The following is a 21,002-nucleotide window of genomic DNA, read 5'->3' as shown; positions in this document are numbered from 1 at the left end:
GGAATCGAACCCGGGACCTCTGCATGGCAGTCCAACATGGTAACCATTCGGCCACATAGGCAGTTAAATTACATTTTGTGTGATATAGAGAGAGATACCTAGTCTGCAACCTGCAATGGCAAGTATGGCGGTATAATGTTGCTTTGCCGACTGTGACCTATGTCCACGACCTATGTTTATAAATAATGCTGTCAAACGCACAAAAAGATGGCAAAGCATGCGTCGCCTCGTTGCGCACTGACGCAAATGACGTATTGTGACGTAGATCTTATTTTTATACTTATGATACTTATGGATCTTATTTTTTTCCATCCTTTAAGTTATGTATTGACGTGAATTGTATTTACTATATATAGGATAAAAACCACATAAAAACTGTGCATTAAAACATTAGTAAGTTAATGTGGACGACAACTTTTTGCGCCTTGGTATGTTTATATAATTTACAACCAACTCCATATAAGCTTTTACAATTTAGAATTAAATTCAACTATATGCAGGTTATATAGAGGTCGATGTATAATTTAAGCTAAATTTGAACAATTATAACTAGAGCATTATTTCAAAAACGGCACGTGGAAATATGCCACGAATTCAAATAAGGTGCGAAATATCTTCGTTATTAGAAATCAAACAAATTTATGCAAATTTCCTGTAGGTACTCTGATTGCTCGAGCCTTTGTCTTGGCTTGGCATTCTTTTTAGGCGCCGGAAAATTCAATTCAATTACTGGATTATGTTTGTTTTCAGAGATTTGTTAAGATATTCTGTAGATTCTTAACGAAGGTACGAATACATACATACAACTAAACCAGTTGTTTGCTTAAATGTAATATGGAAGATATCATTAGGTGGTACTTTTGCTCAGAAGTACAACAGTGGGAAATTAGCAATTACAGTTTGTTACCGGTATAAAAACTGGCAAAGTCTGGTAAGTCTGTTGAGCTTTTATTGGCTATGCCGATGAACTCTTCGCGGTTGGTGCTCGAAATACCAGTTTACAGTCGTAATTCTAGGCCTAGCCATGGTCGTTTTGAATATCCTTGGTTCTAATATTTATTTAACATTAAGTAAATGTTTTTCCAATCATGTTATAACACCACGCAAGAACTTTTGACACTTTGGCATTATTTAAATTGCCTACATCGCTTATTAGCCAAACTTAATTTAATTTTGTATAGGTAGTCTTCCATGTAAAGTTTATTCTACACAATAAACTTCACAGTGATAATGTGTCACACATTTTCATTTGAAATGTTTGCCCAAGTTTGGTGAAAGCGGGAATTAGCACTATGTAGGAGGCATTGGGTACTTTATTCGACACGTCGGTGAGTGTAGGAACGTTTAATTACCTAACTTCTTAGAACTTTATTAATATAACATTTGATGTAATATCTTTGAATTTTTTATATTACATGGACTAATCTAAAATATTTTCATCTTTTAGAATATTCTGTAGTTACAATAAGTTACTTACAGTACGGGAAAAAAATAAGGAGAAACATATGAAAATATTAGTATTATAGTTGATACAAAGACCCAACAAACACACAGAAAAATTCCTTCGATCCTGCTGGACTTGAACCAGCAACTTTTCGCTTAACACGGGAAATCATTCTCTCAAATGAACTACGGAGCGAGTGAGCAGACGCACGAATTTCTTTATTGTGCTTGCTGCTTTTATTTCGATATTTTGTTCTTAAAGACTTTAATTTTAAAAGCTTTCACAGGTTTCTCATAAGTGACGCTACGGCAAATAAGCCGTTAAAACCAAAAACAAAGCTCAGCACCAAGCACTTAGAGAAATTCGTAAGGTCTGCTGACTCGCTCCGTAGCTCAGTTGGGAGAGCCATAGCCCGCGTTAGGCGAAAATATCGCTAGTCCAGCCGGATCTAAGGAGATTTTCTTGTGAGTTTGTACGATTTTTGTATCAATTAGTAACAACAAACTAGTGGAATACTTTCACAAAAAATATACAAATATGTATATTGTTATGTACGGTTGGTAACAACTATAATACAAGGTCTCTCTAAATTAATTTCCTACCCGGTACTCTGGTAAATTTGTAATCCCAAGAGTAACTAACTACTATGGAGATAGGACCTTAAAGAAACGCATTCCCTACATATTAAACAGCTTACCAGAGAAACTGAAAAAATGTAAATGTAAAAAAATGTTGAAAGAGCATTATTTCACAAATTATTGGTGAATAGTTAATAATCATATTGTTTAAGTATTTTTAACAACATTAGTGTCAGTTTGTAACTTTTTGCCTAATTGAGACCCATTTCGATCCAGCAGTCAAACTGTATATACAGTTTTGTAAGACTATGTTTATTTAAATATATTGTACCCCTCCTTTTCTTAAATTCAAATAAATAATAATAAAAATACTGCAACACCGCGGTTGAAACCTTGAGTCTCGGGGGCCACAGGCGAAACTTCTAGCGAACGAGCTCTCATATTGCCTAGTGGAAGCCACCAGTGCCTACAAGGCTGGCAGTTATTTCCGCCAAAGAATAAGTTTAGGTATTCAAAGGGGAATTGTTGCCAGAGAAAAATTTCTACTTACAATAAGTTTTGTCTACTATTATATTTCCCTTTAAGTGCCTTGGAAATACCTAATTTCCAAAATTTCATCTTCATACAAAAATTAAAAAACATTGTAATATGAGTATTTGCAAAGTAATACAGAAAAAATTCTACACCTAGAATAGTCCGAACGTCGAGTTGCGGACCATTTCTAAGACCATTAGGCCTAGTCTAAAAACCCTTCTAATTACTTTGTACGGACGTAATAGGCCTCTGCGAAGACAATATCGTTGCAATAACAATTTGAAGTCAGAACATATACTACTAAACTAAGCTATTAGGTTGCCATTAATTGCTTAATAAACTTGCTTTATTTTATTTCACTAATTCTACTGTCTAATGTAGAAAAAAAATTGTAAGACATATTTCTTATACAATACCTATCATGTGTAATAGATACTAAAGTTACATTTTTTTAGTGTTATAAAAAATGGTTTGTACGAAGTTACCATACTTTTCTTATATTTACTATAATAAAATGCGTTATATTTACATACAATTTTAATGCTTAAATACAAAGTACCATTCTTAACATTTCATTCATTATTTCTTATTTCACGCTATTGTATACGATCTTTTAAACGCAGCATGCCGTTTACTCCTACAGAACTTCCGTTTAAACTTTCTTCTCGTCTGATAGACTTTGAATTTATCATTGTTAGCTACACTTTCTATGAGTCTAGTCCATTTTTCGTCTAAGTCCTCTGGTGGTTTATCATTGACAAGGATCACTGGTTTGACGAAATTGCAGTCGTTTCTTGTTTCGCCTTTGACCAGCGCTGACGATATCTCAGACCAGGTTTGGTCTTCAGGAGACGTAGTCTTGGAAGTCTCTTTACTATATTTAACAAATGTTTCCGTGTTGTTTTGAGCAGAGTCCGTACTGTGTTCGTTGTCACGATCTTGCTCTGCTCTTAGGGCTGCTTCAGCGTCCAGCAACTGGAAAGATTTTATTGATATACTATTTAGGTCAATACAAAGGTCAAATCGTTCTGTTTTGCAAGCTTATTGCTTATTGTGAACTATAATTACATATAATTATAGGTTGTATTACAACGATTTTTATGAGTTATAAGAAACACAAGAATTTCAATAGAAGACGTTTTCTGACGGTTGACCCATTTTTGCACAACAATCTGAATAATGAAGCCACCTGAGTACGGTCTCAGAACTACACCAACATTTCCGATTTCTATGCATCGACGCCGGAGCAAATTTCTTAGTCCCTACAACACAAATCCCTTGTTTATCGTTTTGGGTTTCTTATGTAAAATAAAAATGGCATACTTTGACTAAAATATTACAATACTTTTTTCAAGACTTGCATATTTAAGTATGTTTAAAGAATTTCACATCTTACGGTAACAATAAAATATTCATATCCACTAACGACGAAGGCTAACGTATACATTATCATAATCCTATTTAAGAGCCAGGTTCTTGCCGGAGTATCCTCCCACATTCCTCACGGTTCATAACCAACCCATTGACCTCTTTATAGCCGGTCATTTTGATATTTCTTTTTATCTGTTCACTATACGCTATTGTTATTCTTCCTCTCTTTCTTTTCCCTTCTATCTGCCCCTAAATTGGACATAGTTAAAGAAAAAGGACCAAATGCACGCCCAGTCACTTTCGAGATATGACAATTTGAAGCTTAAAAGTGTTTCTCACTCTTGTTTTTAAAACTTATTTTAAAACTCTTAAGTCACGTAACTCCCGAAATATTAATTTATATTTATATGTTGGATTTTTTGCTGATCTAAGAGGTTAAACTTTCGGAACCGTTTGGTTTATATAACTCATTTTTTGATAATTTTGTGGATTGGATCCTTTTTGCTCAACTGCGTCCAATTATCATTCTCACAATTTGATCATTAAGTAATAAATTTTCTAAAATTTTCCCCGTTCTCTATTGTTTTCAAAAGATTTCTTTCTTCCCTAACTCTTTTCAAAATATATTATATGTTATAACGTATATTATATAAATATATTATTACATATCACATAGTCTCTAAATGTAAAGAAGAATAAACATAAGAAATCCCTTGTTCTAGAGAACTTTTTAGTTACGTAATTGAACGTGTTATTCAAATTCTAACTGTTCAAACAGTGTCTTTTCTTTGTTCTGATTTCTCATGCTGGATACTGTATATCACTATTTGATTTCCTATACAATCTGTCCCACTTGTTCTATTTTTAATAGTGATTGATTACAAATTATTTTAGCTCATATTCCATTATCATCATAATTATCAAATCTACATTCAGAACAAGAATATCTATCAAAAACATATAGTTTATCTAGAATAGAGAAAACAATATTCTCCATAATCGTGGCGTAAATTTGTTATTGTCCAATAAATAGCGAAAACAGTCCAGTCGCTCGTAAAATACTGATGATTCGATTCGTGGTATTAAATTCGGTGCCATTAATGATCAATTATCGTGGTCAGATGATCTAGTTTGTTAACAATAGTTATGTAAGGCATTGTGAACATGGATGAACAAACTAATAAAATATTTGCCTTTAAAATGACGTTAAATGAAATCTGTTTCCTTTTTTTATGATGCCAGGTAACGGGTCGAACAAGTCGTGCGCCTGATGGTAAACGACACACCTGTCCATAGCAGTTAAGTCTCATGTGCCTGTAATTTTGCTAGCACCCTTTCCCTTCCAAACCGGAATGCACTAATGCTACATTATTGTGTGGTGGCAGAAATAGGTAAGGTGGCAGGAGTTCCATGGAGGAACTCCTTCAGAAGGAGCTCTACCACAAGTAAATATCCCTCATAGCCAGCTATAAACTGAACTCTTTAATTTATTGCTTTTTTCACTATTAAAAAATCGGAAATGATACGAATGTGGAAGAGTGAGAAGAGAGAGAAGAAGAAGCTTAAGGCGAATTATTTGACATTTTTTGTTATTAGAACAATCTCGGTGCTGTGTGATAGCAATTCTTTGTTGATACGAAATAAATGTATGGACACTCTCTGTGTAAACATGGTTGTGAACTATCGATAAATCTACACGTTGAAAGCCACAACTGTGCCACAAATGTTGCGCGAAACAAATTATCGGTTGCGCAACGATTACCGTGGTAAGAACAAGGAAGAAATAACAGAGGAACCTTCTGTTAAGTACTTGTTTTGAGTTGCACTTTCTCTTATGTTTTTGCTTAATAACTTGCCAAGGTTACTTAGCATAATGCTGTAGTCTGGTTATAGCGTACAATTAATTTATTAGTAGAATTTTCGTAGGAAGTCTTCGAAACAAAAGCGTCCTATATGTATACTTGGTACCTAACGTTCTCGTTAGTCGGTAAAGTTATTGTTGTGGTTTGACTGAAAACTGTTCAACTCAAAAACAAATTGAAAATTTATTTAGCATCACTTAGCATAATTGATATAATTTTTTTTCATAATTGTTATTTTTTAATGTTCAGCCATCGAGTATGTAACTAGAAATAGAGACGAAATAAGGGCCATCCGTCCCTAACAACTCATCAGGCAAATGTGCCTTATGTCAGTTTTAAATATCAACTCTCGTTTGAAATCTCGCTAAAATCACAAATTAGAAAGAGGAAATATAGTAGTAGCAAACAACTGACATGTGTGTACGTCTCCGTATATTCCAAAAATATTCTGTATTTATTGTAATAAAGATAATATCTCTAACAATGAGGGGTCTGTTCCATTCGGTGGTGTGGGAAAAATAGCAGAACATCTAATTACAAAACAAACGGAATTCCATTTAATGGGTAATTAAATATCATATATGTAATTTTTCAATTGTCGTCCATTACAGCAAAGCTCAACTTAAACTGGTCGATTTGAAGTGAAACAATTGACGACATCCGTCATTTGTTTCGAACGCGAGCTGGCCAATCGGAGCGCAGATGTCACTGTAATGATTTGGCAGAATAATTTTCAAACAAATTAAATGACATTTCGTCTGTTTCTGGTTGTCCAGCACATCATCCGCAAATATCGTCCTGTTTTAAAAGTAATTACGAACTAATTGTATGGATTTTGAGGTATACTAGGAATTATTGTTTTAATTTAATACGATTAAACATGTTTCTTCGTGGTTACGTTTCCGTTTAAATCTCAAGTCGTTTTCAGCTGTAGTAGGTCGATACAAACACAATTTTACTGAGAGAAACTTTAATCGTTTCGCAATGACAAAATTAGTTCACACACGTTTTTACTTCCATGGAAAACCAGAGGGCACACAGACAAAAAAACATAGATTGTAAAAAAATACTTTTGTTCATCCTTAAACATTATTGCCTACTAAATTCATAATTCAGTGTTACGGTAAAAGTCGAAAGCAATAGCCCGTATGGTTGCAATGGTCCGTGCAAATCACCCACACCGATTAGCACTGGCACGGTGCACTTGGCGGTAAGCCAATACGTGATCCGTAACTTACGATTGCAGTTTCCGAAAGACATTCGCGTTTCTGGTCACATTTTAGTAGTTTTCTAATGAAGCTATAAAATATATTTATGATTATTGAAACAAAAGATCCGCTTCTAGTCTGTGTGCAATTTTAGATAAATACGATATCTTCGCCACTTGCTCGCAGTTTAGAAAAATAAAATATTACCATTGAAATACAACAAATCAGCAAATTACTGAAATATTTATTTTTAATAAGCACGTTACTATTATTATTTATTTATTGAGCATTGGCTACAGAGCTACCAATTTAAACAGGTAACAAATACTGCCCTCCGAACGAAAAAAGGCACAACTGCTGTATAAAGCACGTATAGTTGTGCCTTTTTTCCTTACGAGGGCAGAATAATTAAGAAATTCAAAACGTAATAATAATACCTACTTAAACTGGAAATTCTTAAAGTTGCATATTGTTCACATTTAATAAAATTGTTGTATATAGATCCTATCAAACAAATAATGACAAAACTCCAGCATCTTTCAATGTATATTCGTATTCGGCAAATCTGCTGTGCAAACTTGCAAATTGCAAACTTGGATTTTCCCAGTCCTTCTCAGTTTTATCTTACCAGAAGTATTTTCCTTTTACTGATTGGTCGACATCAAGAGCTAAATAAACGGGAGCCTTTCCTGATTCCTCCAACGATTTTATTCATTTCTGTTTGAACGTACCCAGAGTTTAATTGATGGAGATTCCTCGGTTAATTTCATTTTGGTGCGCTCTTCTCAACACAGTGACAGCTACTTTTGAAATTCTGTAAGCAAGCTTTTCCATTTCTGCGAAATCTTCCAACCAACGTAACCAATCAACGTAAGTTTTCACGTCTGCTGCTTTGATATCCTTCTTGGTGAGACGTGGGACCCAATAAAGATTTTTAATTTTGGAAATAAAACCGCAATCGCTTGAAACATTCACCACTCTAGCATTATCTCTTAGAATAGGAAATAGAAATGCTTGAATGATAAATAAAGTCGTATAATTTACGTCAGTCACGTGGCTAGCGCCTTTGTAAGTTGTTTTATCCTCCTGAGGCTCAGAAAACTGCAATGGGTTAAGCGCTAAACGCCCAATGTAAGTTAAAATGTATTAAATCTAATTACATGCTTCAGGCCCGAGCAAAGATGCCCTTAGTTTTGTATGAAAACATATTTTTCTAGAAACCATAGGGTTATGGTCATATGGAATAGATAGCGCTAAATTTGAATACAGTATTTTCATTATAATAATCACTGGGCGTTTATGTGATCATAGGAATAATATTCTCTGAGTCACTTCACAAAATTATGTAAATTTTTATGTACCAGGGCCTCAGGAGGTTATATAAATCTTTAACGAGAATTCCAGCGTTGTTGATTAAATTATCTAAGCCTCCCATAAGCCTCCATGCTTTTTTAAGGTGTGTTTTGTAAGGTTCTATTTCTATCAGTCACGTCTAGTTGATGAAACAGTGGATTAAGATCTTCTTTTCTAAGTTTTTCCACAGCTTCCTTACGTCTTGTTACATCTCTTTCTGTGAAGTAAACAGTTCCAACTCCTCTTTGACACAACTCTCGTACAATGGCAAATTCTATGCGTTCATTTGAACCGGTAACCACGGCTACTTTGTCAGACATGTTTCTGGGTCCACAACTAACAGTATACTGAATGTAACACTATCGACTTTTATATGTTCAAAGAACATCAGGTGATTGGGCTGTTCCTTTGTCCGTTTATAAATTAGGAGCTGATAACATTATTTATCAACAAACATGTCGTAAACCCTCTATGATGTGTACAAAAACCGCAAATTAATACCAGCTTAAATATAAACTGTTTTGTTAGAACAAATTTCTTATCTATGAAAATGTTATAATTGCTTCCTAATAACATCAAATTTGATTTTATTATTACATTCAAATTTCGAACATATCTGAAAAACAAAACAATTTGATTCGCCCTCAATTCTATTATCAGTCGAGATCTTAGAGGATGGAAAAAAATAAAGGAGGGACCTGCCCTATTTACGGAATAAACGTGGCTACTTATACCAAAATTGTTCACCACAAATAGCAGATTTCCTTAGTGTTGTACCAAAATCATCGATAAGTCTATATCGACATGCAAATGTATGGCTTGAATGTTGACACTGTTTTTTATGTTTGTAATTTGTATGGTTTACTCTAATCAAGGTGTGATTAAAACGTTTGATTAAAGTTTATCAATATTCCATTTGGGAACGTTTTATGTCATATGGGAATATCCGGGAAAGTCATATGAAATTTTGAATTTATTATTTTGCATGTATAAATGCTCAAATATTACGAAAATTGAATTTGCACACAAAAAATGTGATTTGAGAGTATATTAAAAAAGAAACTATTTTGTAATATAAATCTTGACATCTCTACGCATTTGCAATCTCAAGACTGATATTAGAAAGAAATTTTTAAATGGTTTTCAAATAGTGTGGTGTAGCTGGTTTGTTTGTTTTGGTTGTATTTATGCATGGGTATAGAATTAATATCAGTGATTTTGATTTAGGTGAATCTTTAACACTTTCTTTTAATTTTTGAAATAAATAAAATTACCTATGCAATAGTAGTAATATTATCGATAGTCATAAAATCAGATATAAAATGAATAATACGTTTATTTGCTTAAAATATGGTATAACAGAAGATTTAACAAGAGACAGTGTCAGTACAAAGATGTTTCGCATATTGAATAACCATTGTAATGGGTGTTTGTTTTTATCATAGTTTTTGTTTTCGTGACTTTGTAGGAGAAAAAAGTTCAGTATCAATTTGCAACTATTTATTGAACTTTTGACACTTAATACAAACGTTTAATACAGAATCTACAAAAAGTTACACTCTAAAACGATAGCATGTTTATGTTTTCAACGTCGAAATGCATCATATACATATAACGCATAACGTCTGATTTATATATGTCAATATAACATGTCCTTTGGTTTCCATAGTCTAAGGTCGAGATGAAGTTTTGTTCGAAATGAAATGTCAATAGCAAACAATTTTGACAAATCTCACAAGTTACTTGATATCGAACGATATGATAGTCGGGACCGACTCTATTTTGTGTAACTTATTTTCTACTCTTTAATTTAAACTGTCACTTTTTTCACACATTTCATTTTTAGTTCGGGACTTACTCGTAATCATGTATAAAACATAGCTAGAAGATTTTGACGCCCGCCACTTCAAACCGTGGACGTTGCAATACGTCCGAAACGTCGAGGTAATTTGAATATGTTTTATACACGATTAAGTCCCGAACTAAAAATCAAATGATTTTCTATTCTTCAACACTAACACCTACTTTTTTGTAATACCAAGTGACACGACGGGAGAAACAAGCCGTGAGCGTGGTGGTAAACGACACGCCTATCCGTAACAGTTGCAGTGTCACTCAGAGCTAAAATCGGAAAGATATAAGGACCACTGCACTACGCCTGTGACACTGAAACAGAAGTTGATAAATCGCATGTGCTTGTCACTAGCACCCTTACACTTCCAATCTAGATCACAGTAATATGGGCATTTCACCTTAGCAGCAGAAACAGGTACAGTGACAGTTCTTCCCTGGACGAACTCTTTCACACGGGGATGTATTGCTACTAAACTGTAAAATCCGGATACTTTGAAATTTTTTACATATCTATTTTATCACGTATGCTTTAAAAGTGTACAAGTTGAAAAAATATCTAAAGTGTCATTATCATGAGTAAATCTTTGAGAAATTAACTAAGCTTAAACCTACACGCAAAAATTAACAGCGCTCTTGACTTTGTTATACTAACCTTGTGAGCGTAATAATTTGATTATCATAAACAAACCAGCCAGTTGGGCGCTGATACAATAAACTGATTTCAACACGTTATTATAACGAACGAAGAGTTTTTATACCTCCCGGATGTTGCTGTTTATGTTGGACATGAAATCATGATGAATTATCCAAAGTGAATGATATAAACTTATTGGTGTAGAAAGGGGAACAAATGATTAAGAGCGAACAAACGGCAAATTAGCAGAAACGAGCTTTCTGCAACCAATAACACTGTAAAAGTTTTGGTTACTGAAATAGCTTTTATTCGCTCCTTTATCCGAATGTGAAGATAAATATGCCGTAAAAATATGAATCTTTATAGTTTATATTTAGAAACGAAACAGATGTAACATATTATATAACAATCACTTTTCAGGCATGTTGCTAATGAGGCTTGTTACTTATTGCTCCTCTCAATTCATCCTCTATATGTAATTATAAAAACGTTATTTATTACGGATCATAACTACACGTTTGTAACAATCATAAAACTTTTCGTGATCGTGTGCGTGTTTGACCGCATAATCTCAGAATCTACTTTACAATTCAATGCTGTGAAACTTTGAAGCTTCAGATTGAAATTGGCTGCAAACATAACAGAGTCTTTATATGTAGATTGAGTTAGAATATATTAGCATACCAAGTAAACTTTACATGTGTTTGGAACTGTAGGTGCCATTTTATGACGTGAATTTCATGCGGTAAATAACTTGTAAATTCTTTTAGAACTCTTCCCTCACTTTCAGTAGGTAATAGATATAATAAGATATAAGATAATAAATTACTTATTTAGTAGCAGTAGAACTCCGTGTGAAAGAGTTCGTCCAGGGTAGTACTGCCACCGTACCTATTTCTGCCGCCAAGCAGTGATGTCAGCATTACTGTGTTCCGGTGTTGAAGGGTAAGGGTGCTGGTAAAATTACAGGCACATGGGACTTATCAACTTATGTCTCAAGGAGACGAGTGCAGTAGTAGTGCCCCTCAGATCTTTGCAGCTCTGAATGGCACTATAACTGTTAAGGATACTACACGCCTGTGTAGCTTACCATCAGGCGCACGAGTTGTTCGTCCCGTACCTGGACGTTATAAAAAAAAATTTATACAGAGAGTGTAATCGTTGCATTTGAAAGGAAATCTAAAATATAAATAATTAATTACAATAAATATAAATAAATACCAATCAAAAGTAAAGTACATAAAAGTCATCAAAGTGTGGTTAAAAACACCTTCTTATAAACAGGAGGGTGAATCAGAATGCTCATTTAGTGAAACGTAAACAGAAGCATCTGCCCAGTGATGCCGCCCAATGGCGTTTATAAATCACACCTACGAGAGATCAATCGTTAATGGGCAAAGTGAAGAATGTATAATTTACACTGTGCACCAGTACAATGGAGATTACACTTTAACAGATTTTGTTCAACTACAAATGAACATTTACGAAAAACTTGTTTTTTTTTATTTAAAAGGGGTCCACAAACTAGACGTTGTAGGGTTTTATGTTATTATAACCCTTATTGACCCTTTAAATACTCTCAATAATCTTTTTGGGTCATATATATTAATTGTAAGTCTTTTTATTAACAAAAAGTTACAATTTAGCTACAGTTAATGATAAAATAATTTCAAAGTTATGTGGAACTTTTCCCTTTGTCATTTGCAGGTTCCTTTGTCCTTTGTTTACTGCAAACTGTATAATTATAAGTTATCCCATGAAAAGTAAGTTTCAAGTTTATGGTTCACTATAATTGAAAATTTACAAGGATGAAAAAGGTTACCAAATTTACAAGCGAGAAAATTATCGAAAAGGCTTTCTTTTGCAATCCTTTTACAAAATCAAATAAATTCTTCATTCTATTTCATATTATTTTTATTATTAGCGTAAAATTCTAGAATATGATATTTATTATTGCTAATTATCGTGGCTAAGGCAGATTATACTCATTATACCTATTATTGCTTAAGTGATAGAACAACATATAATAATAATAACGCACACACTCAACACAGCCCTTCACTAGGAAAACCATGTGTCGCGGGTGCCATGGACACACACATAGAAAACCATAATTTACACCCAAACTCACGAGAGAAATAAATGTAGACCATACAAATATTTCTCCCGGCCCGGGTATCGAACCTGGGACCTCTGCGTGGCATGTTAACCGTTCGGCCACTGAGGCAGTGGCCAAACATAATAACAGAACATATAACTGAACAGAACATATATATAAGTAGAATAAGAGACGAGCCAAATCTACCTTGTGTTTGTCCCTGGAGGCCGAGTAGAGCACCCAACCGACATACACGAACATGATGAGCGCTGGCACCACTAAGCTGGCGACGATGGGGATACGGCGGACCCACGCGTGGTAAATCGCCAGCACGAAGAGTGATATTCCCACCAAGATTGCTATGTAGCGACCAGTACGCTGACGTTCTTCCTGTAAATAGGACGTATACAAATAGACTCTCCAGTGCTATTCATTGCGGGCTATTGATGAGTTTTTAGCTCGTAGATATCAGAAAACATCAAGGATGGAAAGAAAAACCGATAAGGAGGTGTTAAGAATAGTGCAAGAAAAGAGAAGCTTATGAAAGAAGAGAGAACCGTAGGGGAAAGATGTTTGAGCATCAGTAATGTCCTGAAAGTTTTCATAGAAAGAGAGAGAGGCAGAGGACAACCGCGACGAAGTTATTTAGATCAGATAAGTGAAAAAGTTCATGTCGTGTCGTCTCAGGAAATCAAAGGTCGCTGTACAAAAATGGTTTAGCCTAGCTCTTAAATAAGAAGAAGAAGAAGAAACATCGAAAGGGAGCAATGATACGTGGGAATTTTATACATCAAAACTGTTTACAACAAAATTCTTCATTGAAACATTCAACAAATTGCAAGATATTTTAGACAGTTCTGCGGCCTGTCATACTACAAATAGGTAGCAAATAAATCGTACAAAATAATTACAATGTAAAGTTAATGTAGCTGCTTGATATGTTGATTTAGCTCACGTTCGCATAGCGTGGTAGTTACTGCCACGGTTCCGCCGTTAATGTCAGCAGATTACAAAGTAGAGTCATTGATTTCCGTCGGAAAAGGTTAAAGTTAAATTTTACTGCATAATACATACTTCAATATATTAATTGCACTAATTCTAATCTTATTGACAACTATTATTATATCTCTATGTTACTACATACCTACTCATAGCACGAAGCAGTGGATTTTTAAAATTATATCTCAAATTAATTTCGTTGTATGTACGTTGACTTACAGAAATGTTGTAAAATGCGATTTATAATTTTTGCTATTATGGATTGTACCCCTATACAAGGCATCCTACATGGGACACGGCGGTACTTTTAATATTGTAGATGCGATATTTTTCTTTAAGACAATGTTTTGTTCTTAAAGGAAGTAATACTGCTTTCAAAGGTTTATAAAAAGCTGCTTGTAGCGTCTGGGAACCCAACCGACCAATATAGAGCAGTATAGACAATATAGAGAATAAAATGTCCTGTATTATTGTGATGACAACCGAAAGGACCAATTATAAAGATTAATTCGTCATATATAACATAGTATCTTAATTTAAAGAAAATGTTCTCTTGTTAAATTAATTTTGGTGCACACCCGATGATGTTTATAACTCTTTGTGCAAACCCTTAGTCTTCAAATAAGACGCTTAGCGCTGCAATCTGCGCTGGATCACTACTAATTTTCATACAATATTTAGAAACGCAGCTACAGCGCCACGTTCGCGCGACACGCGCGCTTCTTAAGCAGACTAGATATTGTATGGCGCCTTTAATTTTCAAATGACCACCACGAATGAGAAAATTTAATGTTGTAGACCAGCAAAGCGACCAATTTTCAAATCTAGAATTTTTTTTCTATGGTGTTTAAAAGTGACCAGTTGTAAGAGCTTTCAGTTTCACCTAAAAGTACACCACAGACAAGCGAAATAGAGCTGTGTTTCACCCTTTGGTATTTTAATATTTTGACCAAGCGGGGCGTGGAAATATCAAAATAACGAAATCCAATCCTATCGTTAAAAAGTTGACGTAATAGTTAAAATAAGTAGGTATACAAATAAATTATATACAAGTAAGTATAACAAATCGTCAAATATATGTATAGCAAAGCGTTATCATAAATTACATGAAAACGAAATTTCACACGTTTCTGTTTGATTACCCAGTGTCTAACAAAATAATAATGTGATAAACAGCCCTTATCAAGAATCACTCACAAATTAAGTAAACTCGATTTAATTAACGTGTACCTACACACCCACACTGACCAGATCAAAGGAATTAGTTAGTCACGGTACAGTACTTGATCCTTTACAAAGAAATAAATTTACAAGTACGTCGGTTTGAGATATAACTTTGTTGGTACTACCACTAGAGTAAATAGCTTTTAATTAGTTCAAGTGCTTTATATATTCTTACTATTAAAAAATACTTTTATTGAAGATATCTTATTTCTGAATAAACCTTAAATTTTAAAATGTAAATGTGAATTAAGAGATTCAGTCTAGTGAAACAACATACTACTGAAAATATGGTAGTAATTTGTCATGTCGCCAGATATTTGCAGAAATATCAAGTAATCCATTGGAATATTCAACATTACCATTATCTGTAACTTCGTAGTGTCCCTAGGTTTATTCTCATTGCCCTCCGACTTACTATATAATATATGTGGAAGTTCATTTGACCGTTTTGAATTTGGTAGCTATAGTTCCTCTTGTTGATAAGTGCGTGCATTAATATCACAGATAAGTGCGTAGTTACATGTGATATATTCCGATTACATCGCAACGACTCAACAACTGCAGCCGACTGCATCTAATCAAATAATCACAATGGCCCTGCGGTTTCCACTTTGAGAGTCAGTTGAGATGCACGAATAAACAAATGAACGACTAAATTTGTTTTGGTTCTAATCAGAATATTCTGGGCAGTGCCACGGAGTTAATTACGTTCTCCTGGTATTTAATTATGCTGGGATTTCCCAAGTTTGACAGTAGATTATTGTCTGAAGTGCATTCCAGACCATATAATGAAGTTGCGATGTGTTTTTTTTTCTACAGTACGTATACTGACCTTCATGTCATAAATATAAACTATTGCATTTGCTTAGCAACTTTTGAGATATGTTGCACCTAAAGTTTTTTATCTTTAAAAAATACCAATTACACTGATTGTGCTTAATAAGAATTAAACGTAATAACTGAAACGTAAATAAGATATAAAAAACCGCTTATAGGGTTACAGATCTCATTTTGCTGAATTCAGATATTAATATCTCAATTTAGCTAAAAATGTTGATTAGTTAGTTATGATAAGGAGGACAGTATACCTCAACCATGAATTAACAGCCTTGAAACCTCTAGTAATCGCATAAAATATTTCACATTGCAAATTGTGTATAAGCGCCCTTTGCGGACACAAAGAAGACTTGTAATATAGCTCCATAGATACTTGTGACGATCGATAACAACTCCCACACTATGAACACTATAAACATTCAAAATGGGTATTCAATGTGGGTTTTTCTCGAGCCAAAAAATATTTATATTTCACTCATAAATTAATTAATTTTCAGAAGGTATGGGTTAATGCCTATTACTGTGGCGACAGCAGTCACCACAATTCTCATCGACTCGCCAAAGGAATTAGTTAATGTATTTTTGAACACTTTGGTTGGATAGATAATTTAATTAAAGTACAAGTTCTTTGTCATTTAAATAATTTATGAAGGAGAGACGGTAACTCAAAGGGAAAAGTGGTTACTTCCTAATTATAATAATAATAATAACGCGCGCACTCTCATAGCCCCGCACTAGGGAAACCATGTACCGCGGGTGCCATGGACATACACACAGGCAACCACAAATTACACCCAAACTCACAATTGAAATAAATGTAGGCCATATAAATAAGTCTCCCGGCACGGGAATCTAACCCGGGACCTTTGCGTGGCAGTCCGGCAAGGTAACCGTCCGGCCACAGAGGCAGTTAAATTGAAAGGTCGACGGTTCGAATGTTCGAGCGGTATGACTTTAATTTCTAAGTTATTGTATATTAGTGGTGAATGTCTAATAGAAATTGTGATAATGGAAATCTTTGTATTGAAAAAAAAAACTAGTTAATTAATTTCACAAATAAATATTGAATACCATAATATTCAATACCACCACCAATATACCAAGATGTTACCATGATAATACCATTATTATCATGGTAATAGTAACATCGTGATATTATTCAATAAAGTTAATAATATTATTACTAGATATTCCAAAGAAAAATGTCTTATATTGCGACATTTACTGCGCACGTCATGCATTGGCCTACCCTCTTCAAAGTATATTTGAAAAAGGTTGACCGGTAGGTAGGTAGGTCATAGAAGCCGAAGAGTAAGTATATTAGGATATTAGGATGGTATTTAATAAAACTCTTCGGCGAATAAAATATGTAATAGATCTCTTTGCAATGAGATATACTAGTATAAGGTTTCAACAATGCATGTTAACCACAAACTAAATGCAATAATGTTAATGGCGATGTTATGACAGGAGTGCAATGGAGAAGGAAGTTGAATATGTACTTAATTGATTAGAACTCCTGTAGTAGGATATATCACAAGTAAGAACATACGCTACAGATTGAGCTATACATTCTGTTACTTTTATAGACTGAAAGTTGTACACTATGCATTGTAAATGACGGAAAGTACAATATTCAACAAATAATTAGTATATCTTTAGATATTATGGACTACCGTACTACATAGACAATAATTTGTACTACTTGTACAAAGCCATTTAACATTTTTTTTAAATTTCTTCACATTATGTTTTTTTAAAGGTATTTTTTGGTATTTTAATTAAAGTACTTGATTTAAATATTTTGTATATATTAAATATGATACATTATATATATATATATATATTATTTCACTATTTCACTTGTTATCTCTATTAATCTATGGAATGCAAAACTTGAAGAAAATGTGGTCCATGGCAGCGGCATCATTGCTATAGATATTTGCGTTATCCAAGAAAGGAACACTTAAATTTGTAGAGCTCTTTTCTTTTAAAAAAAAGGTTTCTACGTCAAAATTATTTTGATTAATATCTTTTTTCTATTTCTCACCTTCACTGAAGTTGAAGTTCTCTTTTTGTTGAGGACATGGACTGAACGCTGCATATCGTTGTTCAATTTTATGTTTAACGTGCTTGCACTGCGACAATTTATAATGAGAATTAGTTATTTGCGTCATAACACCTCTTCAGTACACCGACTTTATAATACCGTTGACATAATTATTATTTCGGAAACACTTCATCATTTGTAGGTACTAAGTATCATGTTGTTAAATTCTTGGAAATGAAAAACATATAATTTATTTTTTGTGTCAAAGAAACGAACGCGAGTGGTTAAGAACTTAAATTATTCAAAAAAAAATGTTAGAGAACAAATTTTCGGAAATACTCCGATATATAAGTCAGCCACCCAAGAATTGCACATTTGTACATAGCATCACATCAACGACTTGAAAAGTAAACCATAAAAATTAAAAGTCCAATATTTACCCCCGAACAAACATTGTTAATCCCAATATAGTGCACACCTGATAATATAAACACTACAATTTTTTGAACGTCTTTAAATCTAAATCTTTGTCGAAGCCACAGTCACTCGCGTAAGTGCGTGTGCGCGCCTGGAAGCGACCCCGCCAGTCTGGCTCTACAGGAGCGCGAGCATTGCGTACTCATCTTACGGATTATTTACATAGAACGTTAAAAACGCGTAAACTACGGGCTTATTCCATTTATGAAATCACAATGTGTCCTGTTTTATAAGCATTACACTGCTATTTTTTTATTTAGTACGTAGTTATGGTCTGAGAGTTACAACTTAAGAACTTTGAATCAAGTATGGTTACCTAGGAGACAGGCTACCTAATTTAGGAGCCAGTGTAACTGGTTTTGAAAAATGCTTAAAAGTACATGTTTTATACATACGTACTCTTTTACATACCTAAGTTCAATCAAATATCTGAAATTAAACTGTATTTAATTTTATGTACAAACAATATTACTTACAGGGCTTGCTGATCTTCTGAAAACATGTAACTTGATTCGAATGAATTAGCCCTTTCTTACTAAAATATTATTTATTAAATGTATGCGTATTTTCACTATTGCTGTAAAGTATTAACTTTGTTGGTAAACTGTACAAAGAAATTAGTCAAAAAATCCTAAGGGAATTTAAAGACGAAAATATAAATAATTTCAGTGATACCAAATAAAACAACATTGAATACTGATACCTAAGTTGTATTTATTTACGAGATGTGACATAAAATGAGTGGAGTGCTTTTCTCAAAGAAAGGCTGAAAAAGTTCAGTCTTTCTCAAAGTTACACCACCAAATGTTCCAGAAAATATGTAAGTGAAGTTCATAGACAATTATTCCGACAGTTTTAGAAACACCAAAATCAGTACAATGTGGTAATTAATCTTTCGACCATAAATAACGATTGAAAGTATCCAGATTTGTTTGAAATGAACCAAAACACTAAATGCGAATTTTTGCGATCTCCATGGATATTTTTGCCTTCTTTCCGCAGCCAATGCTCCTGGCACATGTTTTGATTATGTGCTACCAATACAAATTACGTGTACATCATCACTTTAGACGTTAGCTAAACAAATATACTGCAAATTATAATAGTTGGATTTCAGATGATCAGAACCAGTGTTTTAAATATAATGATTGTTTTAAGTCTTACATAAAACCTACGCAGAAATTTTTTTTTACTTATTAATATATTTTAGGCAATTACCAAATTACTTACAAAATATGTCTACGTGCGGGAAGAACTTGCAATCCGAGGATTCCGTACCTTTATGACACAGGCAATAATAATAATAATTTTAGATTGTTCGTCGTTTTTTGGTTTATCGTCGTTTGGCCAATGAGCTGTAACTTCACAGCGCTCGTCAGTCAACAATGCGAAGCAACACATTGTTTGTTGGGTGAGCGGTAATAGCTCACGCCTGTTACGTGTCAATTACGCAATTATCCCTGTTGTACAAAACAAAGGTTAGGTATTGCGTCGAGAATTGTTCGCATCTCTGGGATGGCTCCACCAAGTACTTCTAAAAGCTCCACTAAGTTCTCGAGACTTCGGACAGTTTACAGCGTCGCGCCTTACAGTCATTGACGATGAAGGAGTCTCATCACACCTGTGAACCTCTACAACTGCGTAAACACAAACACGTTGAATCACTTAGCGCCTTTTATGCGAGTGCTATGAAGAATTGTTCAACAATATCCCGCCCTCTCCTTTCCTGCTCCGAAGCACGCATGTTGCCCTCCGTAGTCACCGTTTTACAACTAGACATATTCCATCGCGAACTAAAAGGTTTGGTGGCACCTTCCTCTGTCGCACAATTGACAAATGGAACTCCCTTCCAGGGCACATATTCCCTCCGTCTTACGATATGGGGTCCTTTAAAGGAGGTGTGAAGTGTTGGTGAAGAGTTGGCATGCAGGGTGGTGGCTAGAACATTGATTGTATCAACAATGCACTAGGTTATTTCACGTTTAGGATTCCATTTTCCATTTTACATCAGGTGGAATGAAATCATCTGCATGTGTAAAAAAAATAAGCTAACTATTTTTTTTTAATATTTAGTTACGGGAACCCTATAAACGCTACCACAAATTTTACAGATCACTTAGGCGATTAAAATACGGAGTACCTACTCAACTTTTGTTATTACTTTCTCTTCTATGATTGTTTTAAATAAATTTGGGAGTAATTTGTTCTATATTTAGATAAGAAAAGCGCCGATACCAAAATAAAATATATATAGTGAAATAAGATTATTTTTGTAATATTAGCTATCTTGGCAAAGTTTTTCCCTGAGCACCTGTATAAAATACATATAACCTCACCTGCACGCACACAAATTATTTTAAATCAAGTTTTCGTCATTAAAAGATAAATAAAAAAATGAAATTAATTATAAACATTTTCTTGAAATTAAAACTAACATTTTGGAGCAGTAGAGCTCCTTGTAAAGAGTTCGTCTAGGGAA

General features: G+C 34.0%; 1 protein-coding gene across 1 annotated transcript; it reads right to left on the bottom strand.

The window, feature by feature from the left end:
• Positions 1–3,115: 3,115 nt before the first annotated feature.
• LOC113237600 lies at positions 3,116–18,142 on the bottom strand (the record flags this gene model as incomplete). Its single annotated transcript, XM_026474176.1, has 3 exons — positions 3,116–3,531; positions 13,144–13,326; positions 18,047–18,142. Coding segments are annotated over 3 exons (663 nt in total), but the record flags the coding sequence as incomplete, so codon positions are not given.
• Positions 18,143–21,002: the final 2,860 nt, after the last annotated feature.

This window comes from Hyposmocoma kahamanoa, unplaced genomic scaffold (genome assembly GCF_003589595.1).
Source record: "Hyposmocoma kahamanoa isolate Upper Pololo Valley unplaced genomic scaffold, ASM358959v1 93, whole genome shotgun sequence".
Taxonomy (NCBI): Eukaryota; Metazoa; Arthropoda; class Insecta; order Lepidoptera; family Cosmopterigidae; genus Hyposmocoma; species Hyposmocoma kahamanoa.
The sequence above is the reverse complement of the archived record's forward strand: the minus strand, read 5'-3'. Positions and strand labels throughout refer to the sequence as shown.